The sequence below is a fragment of the Micropterus dolomieu genome, linkage group LG22 (assembly GCF_021292245.1).
Source record: "Micropterus dolomieu isolate WLL.071019.BEF.003 ecotype Adirondacks linkage group LG22, ASM2129224v1, whole genome shotgun sequence".
In the NCBI taxonomy this organism is placed as follows: domain Eukaryota; kingdom Metazoa; phylum Chordata; class Actinopteri; order Centrarchiformes; family Centrarchidae; genus Micropterus; species Micropterus dolomieu.
In genome coordinates this window covers 35,449,000-35,471,784 of record NC_060171.1, presented here as the reverse complement: position 1 = coordinate 35,471,784, position 22,785 = coordinate 35,449,000, and the positions used below count along the sequence as shown (strand labels likewise).

Genomic DNA, 22,785 nt, shown 5'->3' with positions numbered 1-22,785 from the left:
AACAACACTGGAACCGGATGTGCACGGAAACTAGCTGCTGAGAAGCTCCAGTGAAGATAAATCCCCAAAACTAAAGTAAAAAACTAATTTAATAAAAGCAGTTTACTCCGAGCTCCTCCCGCGAGCAAACGGCGTAGTTGTAAGAGCAGAATCCGACCGACTACGGGGGTTTATTTGTCCAAAGGTTGCAGCGCTGCTCCCAGCTCCTCTCCCCCAAGTTTAGCAGCTCTCAGCCGGCCAGCAGATTTTCAATCCCCCGCCCTGCCTGGTCCTCTCCACACAACGCTCTGAAGCCTCGGTGAAAATACGGACAATCTCAACACAGATAGGCTATCGCGACTGGGCGTCATGCAACTTCTTCGCTTGAGTTGAATATACTCAACTCCCCTGGCCCCTTTGCGCCGCCCGACAGGAAATCGCGGCTCTATGCGTGTTTGCATTGACTTTATATGTAAACTCACCGCCCCAAACGCTCGCTTCACTTTTGGTCTGAAAGCACCATAAGACGTTTAGAATTGTAAACGCGGGTCTGTCATTCTTTCAATGAAACCCCTACCAAGATGTGTCTATCAAAAGTGACCAGTAGGTGTCACTGCCTCGCTTTGCCCATCACTACTTACAGGTGAGGTGGTATTAGCAGTCCAAAACACAATCGGTGAATAATCCAACTGAAAGTAAATCCAAAGTAATCCACAAAAACACAGGAGGCACGAGTAACACTGGAGAACACAGACAGAACACTCGAGAACTCCGGCATCAAAACCACTAGACTAAAACACATGAAGATGAGAACAATGAACTGGCAAGGAGTGAAAGACAGACAACCACTATATACACAGGTGAGGGAGAAACTGGAAACAGGACAACACCGACATGGAGACATAGGACTAAGGACTAAGGACTAAGACACAGACAAGGAGAGAACAGACAGGGCATACAAACAAATAGAAACTGGACACAAGGACCAACCACTCACAAAATATGGAACCAGATGACATGGACAAGACACACTGACAAGTGGACAAAAACCAGAACAAATGACAAGGGACCCGGAAGAATAAAACAGAACTAAAATGTAGGACTAAGTCAATTAAACATGCGAATGAACAAAAGAATAAACTAGGCTACAAAACCCACACATGAAAGACTAAACACAAGAATACAAAACCAGAACACAAGTGAAACCCAGAACTACATAAAAACATCGGAAACAACTGAAAAACCGCCCAACCAACCCAAAGCCTCGACAGAGCGGTGGCTGGGTGTGACTGGGGTGCAGATAAACAGTCACAAATTGACATATATAGAGCATGCATGAGGTCATCAATAGATTATGGTTGCATAGTATATGATGCAGCAGCAAAAACATTATTGGAAAAAATAAATAAATTACAATACAGAGCTTTACAGAAATGCATTGGAGCCATTAAGACAACTCCCATTAACACAGTACTCATAGAAGCTGGAGAGAAACTAGCGCTAGCATATTGGGTCAGATTGAAAGGAAGTGGGAAAGAAAACCCTGCAAATGATTGTTGGGAGTATTTTAAGTTGTGGGGCATGGGTTTGGATGGATGGGGGAAAAGAGAGTCAGGGAATACGGAATGTAAGCATTAGATTTCACCACACCCAATCCAGTCAGTAACATTCCACCTTGGCTCTATCCAGACATAAAAACAGATTTTAGTATACTGGAAAAGAAAAGAGGATGGGGAATAGAGGAAGTGGGAATATGGACAAGCAAGCTATCTGAGAAACAGTTTCCATAATAATCTAAAAATCTATACAGATGGATCTAAAAACAAACAGGAATGTGTGGGAATTGGAATACATATACCAGAATTCAAAATAAATATCTCAAAACGATTATCAGAAAGGCTATCTGTATATACGGTAGAAATAGTGGCAGTCATCATAGCATTACAGTGGGTTGAAGAGGTCAGACCTGTGATATTATGCACAGACTCCTTAGCAGTTATTAAAAGCATTCAGCCAATGACATCTGTCAGAGAAGACCTACTGATAGAAATGTTTCACAGCTTATTAAGATTACATCGGGGAGGGATAGATGTTACTTTTTGTTGGGTGCCAGCTCATGAGGGAGTAAATGGAAATGAGATTGCAGACAAACTAGTAAAAGAGGCATAACAAAAGGACAGTTCAAATACCACTAGGAAAAAGAGAAGGAAAAGCAGTCATTAAGAAGAAAGGTATTGAAATATGGCAGAAATGGTGGGAGGAAGACAGGAAAGGAAGGAGTTACTATGAAAAACAAACGTCTGTCAGTAATAAAAATTATAAGGAAAAGACCAGGCGGGAGAAAATTATAATGAAAAGACTGAGAGTTGATCACACAGGACTGAATGGCACCTTGTTTTTATTGGGGAAAAGGAATAGTGAAAAATGTGAAAACTGTGGGGTTAAAGAAAATGTTGAACATATCATTTTGCACTGCATATTGTTTGAGTTGGAAAGACAGATATTTCAAGATAGGGTTCAGGAAGCAGGGCGGGAATGGAATCTGATGGGGGTATTGGGAACAGAAGGAGAAGAAAAGGGGATAAGAATCACCAGGAAGGCATTATTTAAATTTCTTAAAGACACTGGGTTGGTGAACAAAACATGAGAGCACTGTATTAACGAGTTATGTAGTTGAGTGATATACTGCCACCTACTGTACACTCCAGTACAGTAGCTGGCGGTATAGACCTAAAAGTTGTTTGCAATCCGCCATTAACTAAGAGAAGAAGAAGAAATCAATAGCAATTGGTTGTTGGTGCCAGTACAGTTTTAAAGGCACATACAAAACCAGAGAGGGACAGCCGGACATACTTCTGCTGCTGTCAGAGAAATATCAACAAAGCCGGTGGTTTTCGTTCTGTGGATTTAACTTTTACACCTACAAGTATAAATGTGAGTAAAACGATCTATTTTTGTTTGTATTTCCTATGCGGGCAAGCAGCTGCGATGTGGAGTCGCAGTGTAAGTTAACGTTAGCTATCAACCATTATATTGTTGTCAGAGAAATGAGCTGTTCTGTTGTAAACATGACACAAATTGAATTTACTCCTCGAAACGCCATTAGTAAGTCTTTGTATCGTGGATACTTAACTTACCACAATGCGTGGGTTATTAACGGCTGCTTAAAGACAAGTTGAAGTGGTTCACTACGGCCATCGTCAACACTGAAGTTGGTGCATAGCAGAGCTAATATCAGCTCAAACTCGATTAACGTTATGTAGTCACAGATGAAGTTGCTTATAAATTTAGATTTGAAAATGTGGACACATCGATCTAAAGGCACAATGTTCATTTATGGACAACCTTAGTTACATATTAACACTAACCAGACACTGGTGTTGCTGGGTGGATACAGTTATTAGCTTGAACGCTAACCTATGCTAGCCAATTTTCCAATGGCCAGGACTGTTTAGGTAGGTAGATTTATTTTGTCACAATATAATAGGCTATATAGTGAAATTGAGTTTTGTAGCTCCCTTCTGCTACATAGCAGAACATTAATACAAAATCAATTATGAAAAATGGTAAACAGAAATAAACTACCATCACTGGAGCAGTGCTGAGGATGAATTAGAGTTTAAGAGTCTGATATCTTGGGGGGAAAAGCTGCTCTGCAGTCTGGTGGTGCGGCAGCAGAAACTTCTATATCTCTTCCCAGAAGGCAGCAGGGTGAACAGGCTGTGGCTGGGTGGGTACTGTCCTTCAGTATCCTTTGGTCTCTGCGTAGACACCTGACTGATATCACTGATGCTCAGGAGATGGGTACCAATGATCTTCTGAGCAGTTTGAATCACCCGCTGCAGAGGCCTCCGGTCCTGAGCCGAGCACATCCCATGTTAGTGATGTTTCCAGTCAGGATGATTCTATTGCTCCTCTGTAAAAACTGACATGAACTTGATACGGGAATTTGGCATTCTTAAGCTTCCTCAAGAAATACAGTTCACCAGCATGGAGATGTGAGGTGACCATGTCAGGTTCTCTGTGATGCTGATTCCCAGGAACTTAAAACTATTCACCTGCTCCACTGATGTAGACAGGAGTGTGTATCTTTCTCTCCTTTTTCCTGAAATCAACAATCAGGTCCTTAGTTTTATTGATTAGTATTAGTAGGTTGTTCTCTGAACACCAGGCCATTAAAAAGTCTTAATCGCCATTTAACAAGGTATTAAATTTTAAAGATATTTTTTTCAATGTGAAAATCCTGTTTGTCCAAAAGTTTGTTTGCTAAAAGTGTAGGTGAACGTATTTATTTATAATGCGTAGCCAAAAATACTAGACAGGCAGAGAGTGAATGTGTGATTCGTTTCTGTAACGTTAGGCGCAGGGATCTACCGGTGATTGAATGAATGATTATGATGAATGATTTAAGAGTACACCCGACTGTAATCTCCCACCCTGCTGGACCCGCAATGCGAATCTTCCAAAACATAGTCGGAGTGGCGATCAGGAGTAACGGGATTAACCCGGTTGGCCAGTCGCTCTGTGGCCATCTGAACAACCCCGTTCCTGAAAAACAAGAGCGAGATGCGCCGCCAGCAGCTGAATCGGTAAGACAGAAACAGGGAAAATTCAAGGAGCGTGTGAGTTTGGCTAAAGTTAGCTGGCTATTTAGCTAAATCGGTGCCTTTTATTGAAACACGTTCAACTTTTCATAAAGCCGATGCTCGTCAGTGTCACTTTTTGTGAACAGACCAATCACAGCCTGGATAGAGCGGGATTTAAAAAAAGTTTGATGTGCTGCAACAAACTTTAGAAATGTTGAACTCATTGTTCTGCATAAACGGTTATGATTATTAACGAGTTAGTAGCCCAAAATCAAGGCTGGAGACTATCATGTGGCCTAGAGCAATAAAAAAACAACCCCAAACTGAAATAGCTGTAATTTGAATTATTATACTAGTGGTAAGTTATATTCTATTATATTGAATATAGTAACATAATGAATATATTAATATCAAACTAACAGTTTACTATTAAATTAACAATATACTTTTAATTTAATGTTATAATATTATACAAATGCCCTGCGATGGACTGGCGACCTGTCCAGGGTGTACCCCACTTTTCACCCGATGGCAGCTGGGATTGGCTCCAGCCCACTGCGACCCTGTACGCAGGATAAGCGGTTGATGATGGATGGATGAATATTATACTAATACACTCATTTAGACCAGTACCTCCTCCAGGTTGTGCATGTGCTACACCGCCAACACTATTATTCATCACTCAGGTTATTCTCTTCATCTTTGTTCCCTCCTGGTCTATTTTAATTTTGTTGTATTGATCAAGTGGTGGATGAAAGTTATCACACATATCATTGCAGGCAAGCTCACATTATCTAGTTTAAACCAACTAAAACACAAAATTACACTGTTTCACATGATTTTCTTTAATGTTGCGTACATACACGTCATAGTTTATGTAAGACGGTTGCTTTTCACAGGAAATCTGACCAGTCCTTCACATAGAAAACTGTTGGCTCATACAGGCTGTTATAGGCAACTGAGAACGTTGGTGAATGCCTCAATTTTTAGGTGGCGTTACAACCTGATGACATATAGGCAATAAATATGTTATAAATATATTTAGATTCCTTTTAAAAACTCAAATGTCCCTCTTTAAGGTGTGTGGCTGATTTAATCGGTTAGCTCAAAGTGGCGCGGCAGTCTTAAAATATGTTGAAAAGGTCTTAAAAAGGTATTGAATTTTACTTCAGGATTCCTGTATATACCCTGTTAAAGCAATAAGTTTTACATCCAATCAAAGTTAGGATGTTGACAAATAAATCAGACGATGCAAAAGCAATTTATTGATATTCCCAAAGTTATGCTCTTGACTGGTCTTGAAATGAAATCTCAAGTCCTCAATGACCGAGTACAAATGCGGTCGAGTCCAAGACGAGACCAAGACCATCAAAAAGTGGCCTTAAGACCGGTCTCGAAGAACACTAGCTCGGAGGAATGTGATTTTTAAGGAACTTTAGCCTATTACCTGCCGTAATAAGCTGTTCCGCTTGTTTTGGTGAGGAGGAGTCTGACTTTAGCTCTGTGTAAAAACCTCCTGACTGATGAAAACTTAAACCAACAACTCCGGACACAGTATTTAGCGAAACTTCATCAGCTGTTAGCTGTAAACACACAGCTGCCCGTTGCCTGCTATTTCCGAGCAATAAATTTAATGCCGACGTACAATCTCACGCCGACATCGGTGAGACTTGTGTGGCTATATGACTGTTGCAAACAATGGTGGAAAAGAGGAGCAGTCTAGAAGAATAGCCGACATGGTTGATTTTAAAGCCAGTAGCCTCAACTCGCACATTCAGAAATTCACTGCATGGCAAGCCCCCCCGCAAAGTACCAGTACTTTCAGAAAGTACTACCCCCCCCAAGCAGAGACTTTTTGGAGGGTAAAAATAGAACTAAATATAGACCCTGGTCCGTTTGGTGGAAACGCAGTGAGTTTAGGTGTGTCTGTGTGTGTGTACACAGACACACCTAAACTCACTGTGCACATGCACATTTACACAATTGAATTTACACAAAAACAACACTGAACAAACACACACTAAGCACCAAACATCATGTGACTGACCTGTTGTGGCTGTGGTCTAAACTGCATGTCAGCAAATGTAGATGGATATACACACACACACACACACACACACACACACACACACACACACACACACACACACAGTCACAAAGAAAAGCACTGTTGCGTCTGCTGAAACAGAATTTATTCAGATCTGTGTTGGGTTTTTGAAGTCTGCATTTCTGCCTGTGTGAAGATGTGGAACAAGTCACTGTGTCTCCTATAGTTTTCTTTTAACATGTATATGGGATATTGCTGCTTGACTTTAGTTGTTAATGTCTTATACTGTAGTCTTAATATTTGTCCATTTAGTCTTTGCTCTAAAATCAGATTCTTATTTTTAACTGATAGCTTTGATAATTGGTAAGAGAAAATACCAAATACTACATGGCAGCTAACCTGCACCACAATGTTCTGTCCTTCCCACGTGATTGACTATTTACATCACCTTTCTCCCCTTACTCTATTTCTCTCTCTTCTCTGCCCATTGAAAACAGCCATGCACTCTCCTCTGCCACTGACTCCCCCTTGTGGAAGGATCATAGTGCTCCTATTTCCATTCATGCAAACTAGTTGCTTTTAGGCGAAAATCGCCATTATGTCTAAAAATATGTCATTCGCGTGATCCAAATATTTTTTTTGGGGGGGGTGAGTTGGCGCTTAATGAATGAATGAATGAATGTCACAAGATCGTTAATGATTTTCAGCATGGCACTATATATCTTGATAGTTAAATATAAAAGAAATGACGGTGGTGACCATGGAGGTTAGTAAAGCAAATCAGGGACTAGTCAGACAAATAGAAAACCAAAAATAATTATACAACTAGCTCACGCCACGCCTCCTGAGCTACAGTGCGCAGCTGGACCCTTTTCTAATGAGTAGACAATTCTTTTGGATTTTAATGTACAAATGAAATGCTTGGTAATTATACAGAAGGTAGGTGGTTCGCATGTTGGTAGGTGGTTCCCAGTTTTTTATGTTAATTTCTACAAATGTGAAAAGCCGTAAATTAAGACACAAAAGGCAAGTGAACAATCCTATCTGTAATGATTCTGAGGTCATATTAACAGGATTTCCCCTGCCATTATAAGGTTTAGGTGGTGAGGCTATAAAACAGCTTGGATGCTGTGCCATGAGTGTAAAGTCATTTTGGAGAACATCAAAACAAACAAAGTTACTTTTCAAATCAAATCATTATTTCTTTCCAATTTGAAGGCAGATTTTTGCTCCTGAGTGAAAGTTGAAGAAACCAGATAAATCCATGTATTGTTCATTTGTTTATCATTTGGTTTCAAAATCTGCTGAGCCAGAGGAAGAGTAGAATACAAGTGGTAACACAATATTCTGCCCACAACACCCACAAAGTTTTGTGTATGTTGTAGACTCTAGGATACGAGGCACCGACTTGGACCCCTTTATTTGCCAATAAGTGCTTGTCAGAACTGTGTTTTAATGCCGAACTTTGCCCCAAATGTGCCCACTATGGTGTGCCATTTAAATAATTACCGAATTAGCCCATCATTTCAATCTTGTATCATTCATTCATATACAGTTCACCGTTTTAAATAATAACAGTTCATTTTTGCTTTGTACCACTGGATGTACAGACAACTATCATGAATTACTTTGATACTGAAAAAAATCTTAAAAAACGGAGGATTCTCAGGCAAGTTCGGAAGCACTGTCGCCAGTCCATCGCAGGGCCACACATAGACCATAAACCACTCACATTCACACCTAAGGACAATTTTAGGGTCACCAATTAACCGCATGTCTTTGGATGGTGTGAGGAAGCCGGAGCAATCGAAGAGAACCCACGCAGACACGGGGAGAACATGCAAACTCCACACAGAAAGGCCGGGGCAACCAGGGTTTGAACCTTCTTGCTGAGAGGCGACAGTGCTAACCAGTGCATCACCGCGCCGCCCTGGCCATGATATATCTGGCACAAAAATAGTTAGTTAGGTGAAACGTTGCTCGAGAGTTACTTTTTATGGCATGGAGCCATTTTGCCACAGTGCACGAAAAACCATCCATCATCAACCGCTTACCCTTCGTACAGGGTCGCGGGAAGAAAACCATATGAAACGTAAATTTTCAAGTTTGAATTTTGTGCGCAATTTTTTGACTTTTCGTGAACCTTTAGGCCATCAAAAATTCAATTCAATGTGTGAAATAATATTTTTTTTTGCATTAATTTCTCGCTAGAGGTGTGCATCTTTACTGCTCTTTCGAATTGATTATGATTATCAGGTCTTCGATTAGATATCTCGATGCATCACCTCAAGGGTGGGAATTTGTCGGTACCTCATTAAGATTATGAGTGCTACGATGTGATTGTAAAACAAATATGATAAAGGTGTCTTTTTCTCACTGTGTGACTACAATCTAAACAAGTAGGTAGTAATGAAATGCAGATATTTAATGTTACTTCATATAAATGTAGCTACCATTGCATAGCAGCAATACATTATTACAGCGTTATTACTGACCTCTGCTGCTGCTATTTGTTTTATTTCTGATGTTGCTGTTATTAGTACAAAGTTAGATACAGGTTGAACTAAGCACTTTACAATGCTCCAGCCAAACCACGTTCACTCCACCTTAATATATCTGTTCCTTTTTTTTTTGTTTTTGTCTTGTCTAGTGTAGTTACATGTTTGTGTCCTGTAAGTTGATTATTGTCTTTTCGTTCATTTGTGTACTCGATATGTGGATGAATGACAACAAACTAGCTGCCAAAAAACGTCCTGCTCAGCTTCCAGGCCGCAGTCTGCAGAGGAGATGTTAACTAGTGCTATCTGCCTTCACTTTTCCAGTAGTTGGAAAACAACAGACAGACTTTAATAAACGGACACACTGTGACCTACACTGCACATTTACTGCCACACTGACACGTAGCGTTCATGTTTTCCTCTGCTCCTCTGTGCCGAACAGGGAGAACCAGACGTCTTCGTTGTGTGCCCAGCAGACAGTCAGAAGCTTCCACATTTCCGAGTTCCACCTTTTTCGTTCCATCAACATTATGTTATCAATTAACCTCTAGATAATCGATTATTATTATTTGTTAATCAATTCATAATCGTCCAAGTCCACATCGCGATGCATCTAAAAATCAAATATTCTCCACACCCCTACTTCTCGCATGTTTCATGCTCGGCCCTTAATAAACTGCCAACTCTGTGGCGTTGAGCATGGGACTCACACAATTGACAGCAGTAGGGGTTGTGGCAGCTGTGGCTCAGGAGGCTGAGCGGGTTGCCCTTTAATCGGAAGATCGGCGGTTCAATCCACGAAATGTCCTTGGGCAAGATACTGAACCCAGAATTACCTCTGGTGGCTGTGTGAATGTTAGCTTCTGTTTGAGCTGTTAGGTGAATGTGTGTGACTGGTGAATGCAGATGTAGTGTAAAAGCGCTTTGAGTGGTCGAACAGACTAGAAAGGCGCTATACAAATACGGAGCATTTACAACTGCACTTTATCAGAGGTGCTGAAGTTAACCTGTGTGGATTTGAGTTGAGATTTCTGCCTGATCAGTTTCAGTTGGTTTCGGTTTCCACCAGAACAGTCCCAAACTGGGTTCTGTGTCTGTCAGACGCTCTGGAGGGCATACTACCACATCAGCAGAGCAATAACGTAATGCACAGCAGAGCATAGGGCAGGTAGGCTTTTAAAGCAATATGATTTCTTATTAAATGATGACGTTAGTTATTATTACGACTGTTTTCTGAAAGGTTTTCTCATTGAGGTGAAAAGGTGCCTCATGCACATTTAAAGAGGTTTGTTTTACAGTAAAAGGAGGAATACAACTGTCATAGTCTAACTAAACCTTTTTTGCTTTATCATGATATTGAGTACAAATGTGTGTTGTATATTTTGAGTGCAGGATGAGGATTTCTTTGTGTTATTTTTTTTCTTGGTCTACAGTCAAATTTCTGAAACAGTTCACAAACTAACAACAACATAGCATTATATCTTGTTACAAGGTAAGCAGGTAACTTACCTGTTAATTAAACTTGACATTATAGAACATTATAGGCCCTAGTGTGGGCAAGCAAATGTATAGGGTTGAAAAACTTTCTAATTAACAACTACTAATTTAAGTTTGCTAGTGTATGCTATCATTATGGGTGTCACTAGTTTCTGGACTTTGCACCCTAACTTAAAAATTATAATAATAATTACTTATTTAGCTGATTCTTACAAAGCGACTTACAATTGCTAAAGCCTCTATGTCAGAGGTCGCGCGCCTCTGGAGCTACTAGGGGTTAAGTGTCTTGCTCAGGGACACCATTGGTGGATGTCCCAATGGGAATCGACCCGGGTCGCCCACACAGCTTGAGATTGAATTTCCGTATAGACTTGCTGGTGTAACGTAATACCGTGATACTGCCAAAGCCTAATCTGTCTCACCCTTGATTTTTAGATTTTAGGGTGTCTCTCACAGAGGGGTACAGCATAGTCTTTCATCTGAGAGCTCCTTTTTTTTATATAGTTGTGTCATGGTGACATTACGCCCTTATATTTCCAGATTTAATTATGCAAGTCAATATGGTGTTCTTGTTGACCACATTTGAAATGTATCCATACATACAGTATAATTGTTACTGATCCTGCAGCATGTTTTTCCTTTTTTTGTCATTGAACAGTAGGAGAGATTCTTCCAAGTGACTCCCTGGAGGTGCCAAAGAACCCGCCATGTCAGTGACTGTTCATGAGAATCGTAAATCCCGCACCAGCACGGGCTCCATGAACATCTCACTCTTCCACAAGGCTTCACATCCCGATAGTGTCCTGACCCACCTGAACACAATGAGGAAACAGTGCATGTTCACTGATGTCACTCTATGGGCCGGAGATCGGTCCTTCCCATGCCACAGGTAAACACATGCTGACAACATTTGTGCATTTCACTGCTAACTTTCATCAGACACAGCCATCCCACTACTACAACAGAGAGTAACAGCAACAAACTTTTCTAGAGATGTTTTATATTCTCTTTATAACCTCTAGACCTGCCATTTTTGATCACTGACAAAATGCTGTGTTTGTGTCTTGCAGGGCTGTCTTAGCAGCGTGCAGTTGTTATTTTGAGGCCATGTTCAGCGGAGGGCTACGAGAAAGTCTGGATAGTGACGTCAATTTCAGAGACAGTATACACCCTGAGGTACTACAAACTAAAGAAAATTAAACCTTATTTTTCCTGTTGAACATCAAAGCCTCTGTGTGCTTGCTCAGACAAAGTGTGATAAAGTGTAATGTTGAATTGTATTGGAAAGCTCCTTGGATGAGTGCATTTCCAATGATTTTTGTAAAACCAACCTGAAGCCTATGTACACTTTCCTCAAGTGGTCTACATATTCTCTGAGCTTTTTGTCACACGTTCTTTTGCTCTTGTTCTCTTGTCTGTTTTAGTAGTCAGGTTCGCAGACAGCAAAGCCTAACTTTGTTTTTAACATTAAAAAAACGACAATCCCTCATTGGGGTGGCTACGGTTCAGGGGATAGAGCGGGTTGCCCGTTAATTGGAAGGTCGGCGGTTCAATCCCCAGCTCCTCCAGGCTGCATGTTGAAGTGTCCTTGGGCAAGATACTGAACCCCGATTTGCCCCTGGCAGCTTTTCCGCCAGTGTGTGATAGTTTCTGTTTGAGCACTTAGTGAGTGACTGGTGAATGCAGATGTAGTGTAAAAGCGCTTTGAGTGGTCGAAAAGACTAGAAAGGTGCTATACAAATACGGAGCATTTACATTCAAGCAGAAGCTTGGTCACTGCTCTCATTGAGGTCGTGAGACGCAACCCTGAATTATTGCTCGTTTTGGACCAGTCACAAAGGAGTTAAACATCACTTCCTGTTTTCCCTAGGTGGCGCTAGACAACACCCGCCAATTATGTTTTCCATCAGTACATGAAGTGTGACCACGTAGTGAAAATGCTGTGTCAATCAAATGATTTTCAAGATGACGTGACGCCTACATTTTCTGTCCTTTTTTTTCATTTAAAAAAAAAAAAAGGTTGAAAGCATAAAAACACACCATATAAATACAGGACCTCTCCCATAGATGTACTCACTTTAACTAAAAAACACAAGTTTTTTGTAATTTTTCTGATTATTGAAGTATCACAATGTCATGACTGTCTGGCCTTGACTGCTGTTTTGAAAAGTTCTTTGAAATTACTTTAAATGTGTTTTGCCCTATTTGGCCTGATTTCCAAAGTGTTTTGTAGTCCTCTACAAAATCGCAAAGCATCTGTATTTATATTTCCATAATAATACACAAGCAAACTCCGATGATGTGGATTTTATGAAATAACGTGGTGCGGCCATCAACAAACAACCATTTTGGGACTTTTATGTTGAAATCCATTAGAAGACAGGAAGTTGAAAAATATACCAATTTGCCAAGGACCCATTAAAACTGCAAGTAGGTTTGTAACGTGCTCTGAAATTTGGAATAATTTAAAATGTAACAGCTGGTATGTAGTTGCCACTTTTGGATATCATGTGGTATGACCTAAGAAAAACAATTAATATAAAGTTATTTCTACCAATATTTTTTTGATTATAAATTTGATGGAATCCTTTTGTAGGAAACCTGCTTGTTTTGTTTCGGTGGCCTATTCTGTGCTTTTTGACTAGATTAGATTACCAAATATCATGTGGTGCAACCATTGCAGAATGTTTTCCATGAAAGGCAATTTAGTTTTTGTCCTTTTATATTCAATTGATTGCTTTTACATATAAAGTACTTTTATTGTAGTATGATTGGGAATATGGATTTTCTGCAGTTTGACACACTTTTTCTTATATTTCAGAAACAACGGATTTTTTTTGAAGTCTTTGTGCAATATCATGAGAAAAATGCAAAAAAAAAATAAAAATAAAATTTAGAGCTTGTAATGTCACTTTGGTAACTATGCAATATAAGTAATATTTAATTATTTACTGTTTTACCAGTTGTTCAGTTCAGTCTTTATTGTCCCACCCGGGGAAATTTGATTTGCAATAGGGTTAAAATAAACATACATGAGACATAAACAAAGACAAAGTTGCCACTGCCAAATAAAGAAAAACTGCTCGCCATGTACATCTTGTTAATTCTGACCCTGCAGCAAGAGCGGAGTCGCTTAAAGAAGAATTTTACAATGAAAACTAAATGAAGCAACATGTTGGTCTTGTGTGTGTTTCCAGGAGGAAATGCATTTTTTATGAACATGTTGGTGTAGCAGCCCGCCCTCACCAGAGAAACGGTCGATTTATTATGCTGTTTATTACGACCCATGTTTACATTTTTAGCAACCTCTATTGGCTGTGGCAAACCCGGGACTTTGATGCTGGAGAACCGCATTCGATTCCCCTGTGAGTTCAAGTAAATGTAGAGTTATTTTCAGTTTTAAGCAAATTTTAGCCCTAACAAAATGTAGCATTTATTTCAATGACAACGGTGGTACCTTGAACATCCTCTTGCGTACATCAGTGCACTGGACTTCACTTTTAAACATGGCTGCTGATTGGGTAACACCTCTGACACACCCAATAAATGAGAAAAGCATACATGCAGTTAACACCACATGCCTGCAGTTAATGTAATTAGATTAACTCTATTGTCAAGTTATATGTTTGTTCAAAACAAAGCCGTGAATGTGTACTGCACCAAAATAAATGTTTGCAATGTGATTTTCATTAAAAAAATGTTTATGAAATGTTTGTATTCACAAAATTCTGTAAAATTTTAATAACATCTGGTTAAAATATATGTTGGTGTAGGATTTTTTGTTTATTGATCTCTTTAAATATATATATTTACAAAAACCCAAGAGAAAAACAAACGCATTGTATCTAAAACCTTCTATATTACTAAACTGTTAAGCATGTTAAAGAAATTAATTAATTTTAAAATAAATTATGGTCGCATCACATGACATTTGGTAAGGCCACAGACAGTTTATGTAGATGAAAAAACACTAAAATCATCATCTGATTGATTCTGTAGGAGGAGTTCATTAAAGTACGGACCCTGTAAAAAGCCATAAATGGGCTGAAATTGTACATTCAAATCAAAATGACTTCCTGTTGGGTTTTGCCTGTGAGACAGGGCACTGAGGCTTCATTGTTGAAGGTTCCCTTCCGGCTGCCAGCAGGTGGTGCTATAAGTGAATTTTGGCCTTTAGATGTGTTCAGGGTGTGACCCTTATCAAACTGAGACTTGGTTGAGATTTGAGGCGAAGCATTGAACTTTGTCACCATGCCTCTGACAAGCTGTTACACGAAAACTCACAAGCTTCACAACATCAATGTATTAAGGCTCTTCTAGGACTATTTTGAGGTGGGTGTGGTCAACCTGCTGTGCGTAGTACATAAAGGGGTGAAATTTGAATCTTCTTGTTGCCAGTGGGTGGTGCTATGACTTTGAATGAATATTTGCATATGGACGTGTTCAGGGTGGAACTCTGAATTCTGGTACAGATGTGTGCATGAACACTGAAGTTATAAAAACTTACTGTTTCATGGCGAAACATGAATTTTCAACGCCATATCACGGACATGCCCATCGATGAAAACTCACAGATAGCCCAAATTTCCATTGTCAATGCCTTTAGATTGCAAAGCCAAAATTTGAAGTTGATCGGATTAATTCCCTTGGAGGAGTTCATTAAAGTACATAACCTGTGAATCATTAAAAAAAAAAAAAAAATGGCCGACTTCCTGTTGGCTTTAGGGGATCACTCCTTGAGGCTTTTTTGTGGGTCTGGACATGATGACAGCTGCCCGAGGTCGCTAGACGCACCCGGATTCTCACGCGTTATGGACCGGTCACAAACCAGTCAAACTTCCTGTGTCCCCTAGATGGCGCTAGACAACACCTGCTAATTATGTTGTGTAGCAGTGGCTGAAGTGTGTACCACACTATGAAAATGCCATTTAAAGCAAATGATTATTGTCAGAAAGGGCTTATTCCCTGTTGCCAGTGGGTGGCGCTATGACATTGAGTGAATATTTGCATGTAGACATGTTCAGGGTGGGACTCTTATCAGCCATGTAAAGTTTGGAACAGATCTGAGTAGGGATGAAACAATATGAAAATTTCAAATCACGATTATAGTGACCAAAATTATCACGGCTGTCAGTATTATCACGGTATAGTAAAAATGTGCCGAAAAAGATTAAAATGTACTGAGACACACACACAGAAACCATTTCAACAAGTTTTATATTGAAAACTACAAATAAAATTGACATTTTGTTTGCATAAACAATAAAATGACAGCCAATACCTTTTCTAAACATGTTTCTGTTTTAGAGTATGGGTTCTTGAGAAAATATCAAGACACACAGTCTTATGTTTTTTGAGCACCTTTTAAGCCGTGAGTTTTTGAGCACCTTTATGCCGTTAAAATTGCTATTCATTTGGAAGAAAGAATAATAATCCTTATAATTTCAATAGGGTCCTTGCATGTTTCATGCTCAGGCCCTAAAAATTAATGTTGGCACTTACTTCCTGTTGTCAATAGGTGGTACTACCACTATAAATGAATTTTGGTGGGTAAATGTGTTCGGGGCGGGGCAGTTATGAAGCACGTAAAGTTGGGTACAGATTTGAGCAAGTTACGAAAACTGCCTGTTTCACAGTGGAGCATGTAACTGCCACCTGTTAGGAGACGGGACAGAAAGGACCCAAACGCAACACTCAGAGGGAAGGAGGTTTTATTGAGGTTTCACGGAGGGGGCTAGGGAAGAGGAGAGGGAGGAGAGGTGGACGCCAGGGGACGCGGGCACGGAGGACCGAGGAGCAGGCGAGGCACGGGTGGTGAGGCGAGGAGCAGGGAGGAGAAGGGAGGGCGCCGAGGAGGAAGCCCGAGAGGAGAGGACCGGAGGATGAGCCCAAGGAAAAAACAAGGAACATGAGAGCCTGGACGTAGAGGTGGCACCAGGTAAGGAGCAACGACGATCAAGCGAGGATGGTGTGGAGAACCGGGGTTGAAATACAGGCTGGGATGAGGTTGATTACTGGCAGGTGTGGCAGGCTGACGAGGTGGCTGATGAGGTGCAGGTGTAGGTAGTTGGCTGGGCTCAGGAGCAGAGGGAGAGAAGAGGAGAACACAGGGAGGCAGGCAGAGCAAAACAATGGGTGAAATAAAGTGAGGAAAAAAAAGTAAAACCAGGACACTCACCGTCAGCTGGGCTGTCCCCACAACAGCCACCAAAGCATGGATACGCCATTGAAGCAAAACTCAGGCTTTACAACATGACATCATCAATGTGTTCAGGGTTTTCTGAGATAGTTTTGAAGTAGATATAGCCAACCCATAAGAAGTGGTTAGTCACTGCATAAAAGTATTCACTTCCTTTTGACAGCAGGTGGCGCTATGACTATGAGTGAATATTGGCTTGGATGTGTTCAGGGAGGGACGGATTATACGTGAAAAATTTGGTGCAGATGTGAGCATATACACTCAAGAATGAATGGCTGCAGCCTGGAGCCTCCCGTCTCATGCCCTACCGTGTGGTGCCTTCCGCTAGCTTCAACGTTGTCTCCGACACTTTGTCCTTCTGCTGCTGCTGCTTCTCTTGATTAAGACCGGATTGCAAACAAGGTCTAGGTACATACCGCCAACTATTGTACAGGAGTGTGTAACACACACATAATTAGCAATTTCCATTTTGACACTTGAAACTACGCTTAAAACAATATTTCTACCAGATTGCTGGAATAGCATTATAATAGCAACATCATTAGCATGATAGTCTGCGTCAGTTCAAAAACTTCCTGTTTCATGGCGAATCGATTTTTGACAGCACGCCACGGGCAAACTGGTCAGCTGGTAATAACTGTTTATACAACTTTTTATCGTGAATGGGTTTAGACTGCACAACGAAAATATGAAGTCGATCGGATTAAATTCATAGGAGGAGTTTGTTAAAGTATAAAGTGTGTAAATCGCCAAAAATGATCATTAGATCCACTTTAAACATTTGTATGGTGTTTGAACTTAATGATAACAAACTAAAGATGTCTCCTAACTTAAAACACAAAACTGATAGCTGAAAAGCTTCTTTTTTTTTTCTTTTTTTTTTTTTTCTTCAAGCAAATGCACTTTTCCATCAACAAATGATCAAATTTAAGGCATTGCCCTGCAGATCCAAAGATTGATGGTTGGAATTCTGGTCACAGCATGTTAACTTCAATACTGACCTGGGGAAATATTTCTGTGAAAACTATTTAAATTTTGACGGCCTAAACCTTCATGAGAACTTTGAACACACGGCAGGCAGGTCAACAGATTTAATTGTCACATTTGGCCATTTACACACTTTGCACTTTAATGAACTCTTCCTAGAGAATTAGTCCATGCAACTTAAAATTTTTGCTGTACGGTCTCATCCCATTGATGATTACACGTTGTACAAATGGTGAGTTTTGGTTGACCGGGGGAGCCTGTGGTGTGCAGTGGAATATCAATGATTCGCAACGAAACGGGAAGTTGTTATAACTTAAATGTACATGCTCACATCTGTACCAAACTCTATGTGATTGAAAATGATTCTGCCCCCAACACTTCTACATGCTAAAATTCAGTTATAGTCATAGCGCCACTTACTGGCAACAGGAAGTGTGCCCTGTGTGACACTCATCATGCCATTAAAAGAAATTTTCTCAATGTGTTCCTTACATGATATACTGAGCCATAACATATCATTGCTGGGTGCTCCTTTGCACCTCATAGAGGACACAGGAAGTGACTTTTAACCCTTGTGTTGTTTAAATTATCACCCAATTCTGTGTTACACCTTCTTAGCCAACTTCATTCCAACTCATTATCACTAGTTTTATACTTTTTTTTAAATTCAGGGTCAGGAAATCTCATTTATTTGCAAGTATGCCTGGGCATGCCATAAATTGGCCGTGGCTTCTTTACTGGATTAGTAACAGCGAGCAACAACAGATGCAAGTATGACTGCTGAGGTATTTGATCCATCTTTGCTGTACACGTAATGCTCCTGTTGTTTGTCATGTCCAGCACTATCTTTTCAATTTGCTCTGGCAGAAAACATCTTATCTGCTGAAGCATATTCCTCATCTTCTTTACAGTTGTGCTCATTTTTTAATAAATCCTTTGCTTCTGCATTTTCCTCTTGGTCTCTCTCCTCCTCAACAGGGTTCCAAATTCATTCTAGAGCCTTTGACACAGTATACTATGGTAGACTACGATAGGGAGCCCTCTTTATCCTGTTGTCTCAGACTAAAATGGCTAAAAAGCTTCAAAAGCTCAGATTTATCAACAAGGAGTGGTAGGAGCACGTTTACAGAGATGCGCTTACACTGAACAAAATTATAAACACAACACTTGTTTTTGCCCCCATTCATAATGAGCTGAACTCAAAGATCTAAAAGTTGATGATACACGGAGCAACTTTTAGAGCAATCGTGCAGGGCAACATTGCCGTCAATGATAATGAGTACAGATTACTACCGTAATCCCTTTCCCCACCATTCCGCCACTCGCCCCTATCCGTTCAAAACATAGTCGGACTTGCCACTAGCAAGATTGCCCAGCAACATTGCTCAAAAAGTTGCCCCATGTATCATCAGCTTCAGTCTGTATGTACACAAAAAGCCTATTTCTCTCAAATATTGCTCACAAACCTGTCAACAATCTGTGTTAGTGAGCACTTCTCCTTTGCTGAGATAATCCATCCACCTCACAGGTGTGGCATATCAAGATGCTGATCAGACAGCATGGGGATTGCACAGGTGTGATTTAGGCTGCCCACAATAAAAAGGCCACTGAAAAATGCTAAGTAGTGTAACTAATCACTTTTCTAAAACAACGCACCATCCTTGACGTAAATCCACCGGACTTTGTTGTTCATGTCCGCTGATAGCCGAACACGAAAGAAAGAATGAAGAACAAGGGAGAGAGGCGTTCTTTCCACATCTGTAAGTAGCTGCTGCCAATATTGTGTCACAGTTCCGAAAGTTAGTTGTCCAAAGATATTAAATGACTTAAGACCAGTGTCTCTCACATCGATTTTAATGAAAATTTTCGAAAGATTTGTGAGATCTGAGATATTAAAGACGACGAGTGTTTATTAGATCCAATGCAGTTCGCTTATAGATCAAAAAGAGGTGTAGAGGATGCAACGGTCACCTTGATACATCTGCTTTTGAAACATTTGGAGGGGAAGGGGTCTCATGCAAGGCCTCTATTTGTAGATTTTTCCTCTGCGTTTAATACGATTCAACCTCACATTCTAGTAAGTAGACTTTTTAACAGTTCAAACTGAGTAATAATTTAGTCGGATGGATTTTAGATTTTTTTTTAACTGAGAGAACACAAAGAGTGAAAATAAATAACACAATCTCTGCACAGGTTACTTCACCACAAGGATGTACTGATGTGTACTTTCTCCACTACTGTTTATTCTCTACACAAATATGTGCCATAGTCATTTGGAAAATCGTGTGGTTTTGAAATACGTAGACGACACTGTAATTGTCAGTCTGCTTCAGAATAATGAGAACAGTAACGGACCTATTATTAATGATTTTGTTGAGTGGTGTGAGGAGTCTCACCTTCATTTAAATGTACTGAAGACCAAGGATATGGTTATTGATTTCAAAAGGAATGTCTATATGCATGAAGTCACATCCATTAAGGGTGAAACAGTGGAGTGTGTGCAGACTTACAAATACCTTGGGACAATCATTGATTCAAAGCTGAGTTTTGAAGCCAACTGTGAAATGGTGTGTAAAAAGGGTCATCAACGTCTGTTCTTTTTAAGGGAATTGAGAAAACACTGTTGATTATGTTTTATCGTGCTTTTATTGAATCCATACTCTCCTTTTCTCTGGTATCTTGGTACGGGAACTTAAAGTTAAAGAGTCGGAACTCTATTAACCAGATTGTGAAATGGTCCAGTAGGTTGATTGGGGAACCACTACTGAACCCAGCAATGGTGGCTCTACCTGGTTGTCATATTCAAGACCGACTCCATGCTGCTACAGTGCTGAATCTTCGGGGATTGTAACAACAAGTCCTATTTAATGAATCTGATGTAAGTTAAAAAGTCAGGAGAGAATGCTTTGTTTTGGGGTGAAGGGGGAGTGGTAGGGAAAGCAGTGTTTCCCATAATTAGCCTATAATTTTGATAATTATCAATGCGGACTGCCACATATTGATTTTCCAAATTTTTACTAGGCATATTTAAAATCATTTTTGATCAAGGAGCTGTATTGAGGAGCATATTCGTGAAGCACATCCTGGCTCGCTCCCTCTTTCTCTCTCTCTCCCTCCCTCTCTCTCGTGAACACTGCTGTACAAACCTGTCCAACTAACTAATTACTTTTAACACCCAGTAATAAGTAAAGTAATATTTTTTAAGGAGTAATAAGTAACTAGTAATATATTACAATTTCTGAGTGACTTGGCCAACACTGCTCACAGCAGAAGGTCGTGTGTTCAAACCCCTGTCGTCCCGGCCTTTCTGTGTGGAGTTTGCATGTTCTCTCCGTGTCCGCGTGGGTTCTCTCCGGGTGCTCCGGCTTCCTCCCACCGTCCAAAGACATGCAGGCTAGGCTAATTGGTAACTCTAAATTGTCCTTAGGTGTGCGTGTGCCTGGTTGTTTGTCTATGTGTGGCCCTGCGATGGACTGGAGACCTGTCCTCGGTGTACGCCGCCTTTCGCCTGATGTAAGCTGGGACTGGCTCCAGCCCCCCGCGACCCTGTACTCAGGGTAAGCGGGTGACGATGGATGGATTGTAGTGAGAGCACTGTGGTGTTCAGGACTGTACCAAGTACCCACGGTGGTCCAGTAGATAGCACTGTGGCCTGAAAGCAGAAGGTTGCGGGTTCAAACCCCCAGCTTTTCTGTATGCGACTCTTCTTCTCCTTCTTCTCCTTCTCCTTCACCTCCTCCTCATCCTGGGTCTCTGGAATGGTGGGATTTTCCTTCATATCCTTCATACTTTCTTTTGCCAGTATGGACGTGAAATACTGTAGGTCTTAAATTGCATTCATTATGGAATTAAAATTGAAAATTAATCTTGAAAATTTTAATTAAAACGGAAACACTGTTAACAATACTACTTAATTCTCTACTCTTTCAGGTCTTGGAGCTTCTGCTGGACTTTGCCTATTCTTCTCGAGTCATCATTAATGAGGAGAATGCGGAGTCATTGTTAGAGGCAGGGGACATGTTGCAGTTTCATGACATCCGTGATGCAGCCGCAGAGTTTTTAGAAAAAAACCTGCACTCCTCCAACTGCCTGGGGATGATGGTCTTATCAGATGCTCATCAGTGTAAAAGACTGTACGAGCTGTCGTGGAGGATGTGTCTGTTACACTATGAGACGGTAAAGATGACTTGTTTCCTGGTTTCTTGCACTAAGTCATGTCCTGGTGTCCATCAAATTACACTTGCCTAATCACTGACTTCAGCTGTGACGAAGACAGAATTCAGCCGAATGTGTATGCTGTGCTATTCCATAGACTGTAGCCATAGACTGTATATAAGAAGTGGATGTGGTCATTGTGACGTTCACTTTGTGGACTGCCGTTTTGAAGCCTCCAATTTGGCCAATAGCGCGCCTCCCAGTTGAGTTTTTGCAACCAGCGGCCCCAGACGTGACCATATTTGGATAAGACGCTAGCAAGCTTTCTTAGCTAGGTGCATATGTAATTCACGTTAACCGGGGTGATAATTTTGTCTAGAGAGCAACAGTCTTAAAACTAAATGTACTCACCAGAGAAAGTGAACAGCCAACTCTTAATAAGCCTTTTCGACGGCGATGGTTAAATTTGTACAGTGCCATGGGTACGAGTCACTCTAGCCTGACTGACTTGTCCGTAGATATCATAGATAATCCCGCCCTGAAGCATACTCTGCTTTATGGTCTATTTTCATCTAAATGGGACCATTATATACTGAATGAACATCATGTTGTATTGAAGAAGACATGAAACTAGTGATTGAGACCATAAAATCATTAGGAAAATTTTACCATTATTTTTAATGGAACCGGACTTATTTTTGCAAACAAAATAATCGGCCCCTGCTGGCCGTTCGATTGAATGCTGGTTTAAGGGACTTATGCGTTTGCATCAGTTCTCTGATTGGAAGCTTTCCGCTTAGCTATTACAGCTGGACTAGTACCTGTGATTAAAAAAAA

At 40.5% G+C, this 22,785-nt stretch overlaps 1 protein-coding gene across 4 annotated transcripts in view; it reads left to right on the top strand.

Annotated features, from left to right (window-relative positions):
• Positions 1 to 2,616: 2,616 nt before the first annotated feature.
• LOC123961863 (kelch-like protein 25) overlaps positions 2,617 to 22,785 on the top strand; it is a 99,836-nt gene continuing 79,667 nt past the window's right edge. Inside the window, exons 1-4 of one of the 4 annotated variants that reach the window (XM_046037625.1) lie at positions 2,617 to 2,913; positions 11,266 to 11,496; positions 11,678 to 11,783; positions 21,724 to 21,969. In XM_046037625.1, coding sequence (XP_045893581.1) covers positions 11,315 to 11,496; positions 11,678 to 11,783; positions 21,724 to 21,969 — 534 coding nt within the window. In that variant the 5' untranslated portion in view covers positions 2,617 to 2,913; positions 11,266 to 11,314. Of the gene's footprint in view, positions 2,914 to 3,191; positions 3,435 to 11,265; positions 11,497 to 11,677; positions 11,784 to 21,723; positions 21,970 to 22,785 lie in introns of those variants that run through there. The other 3 variants (XM_046037626.1, XM_046037627.1, XM_046037629.1) reach the window with 3 other exon arrangements.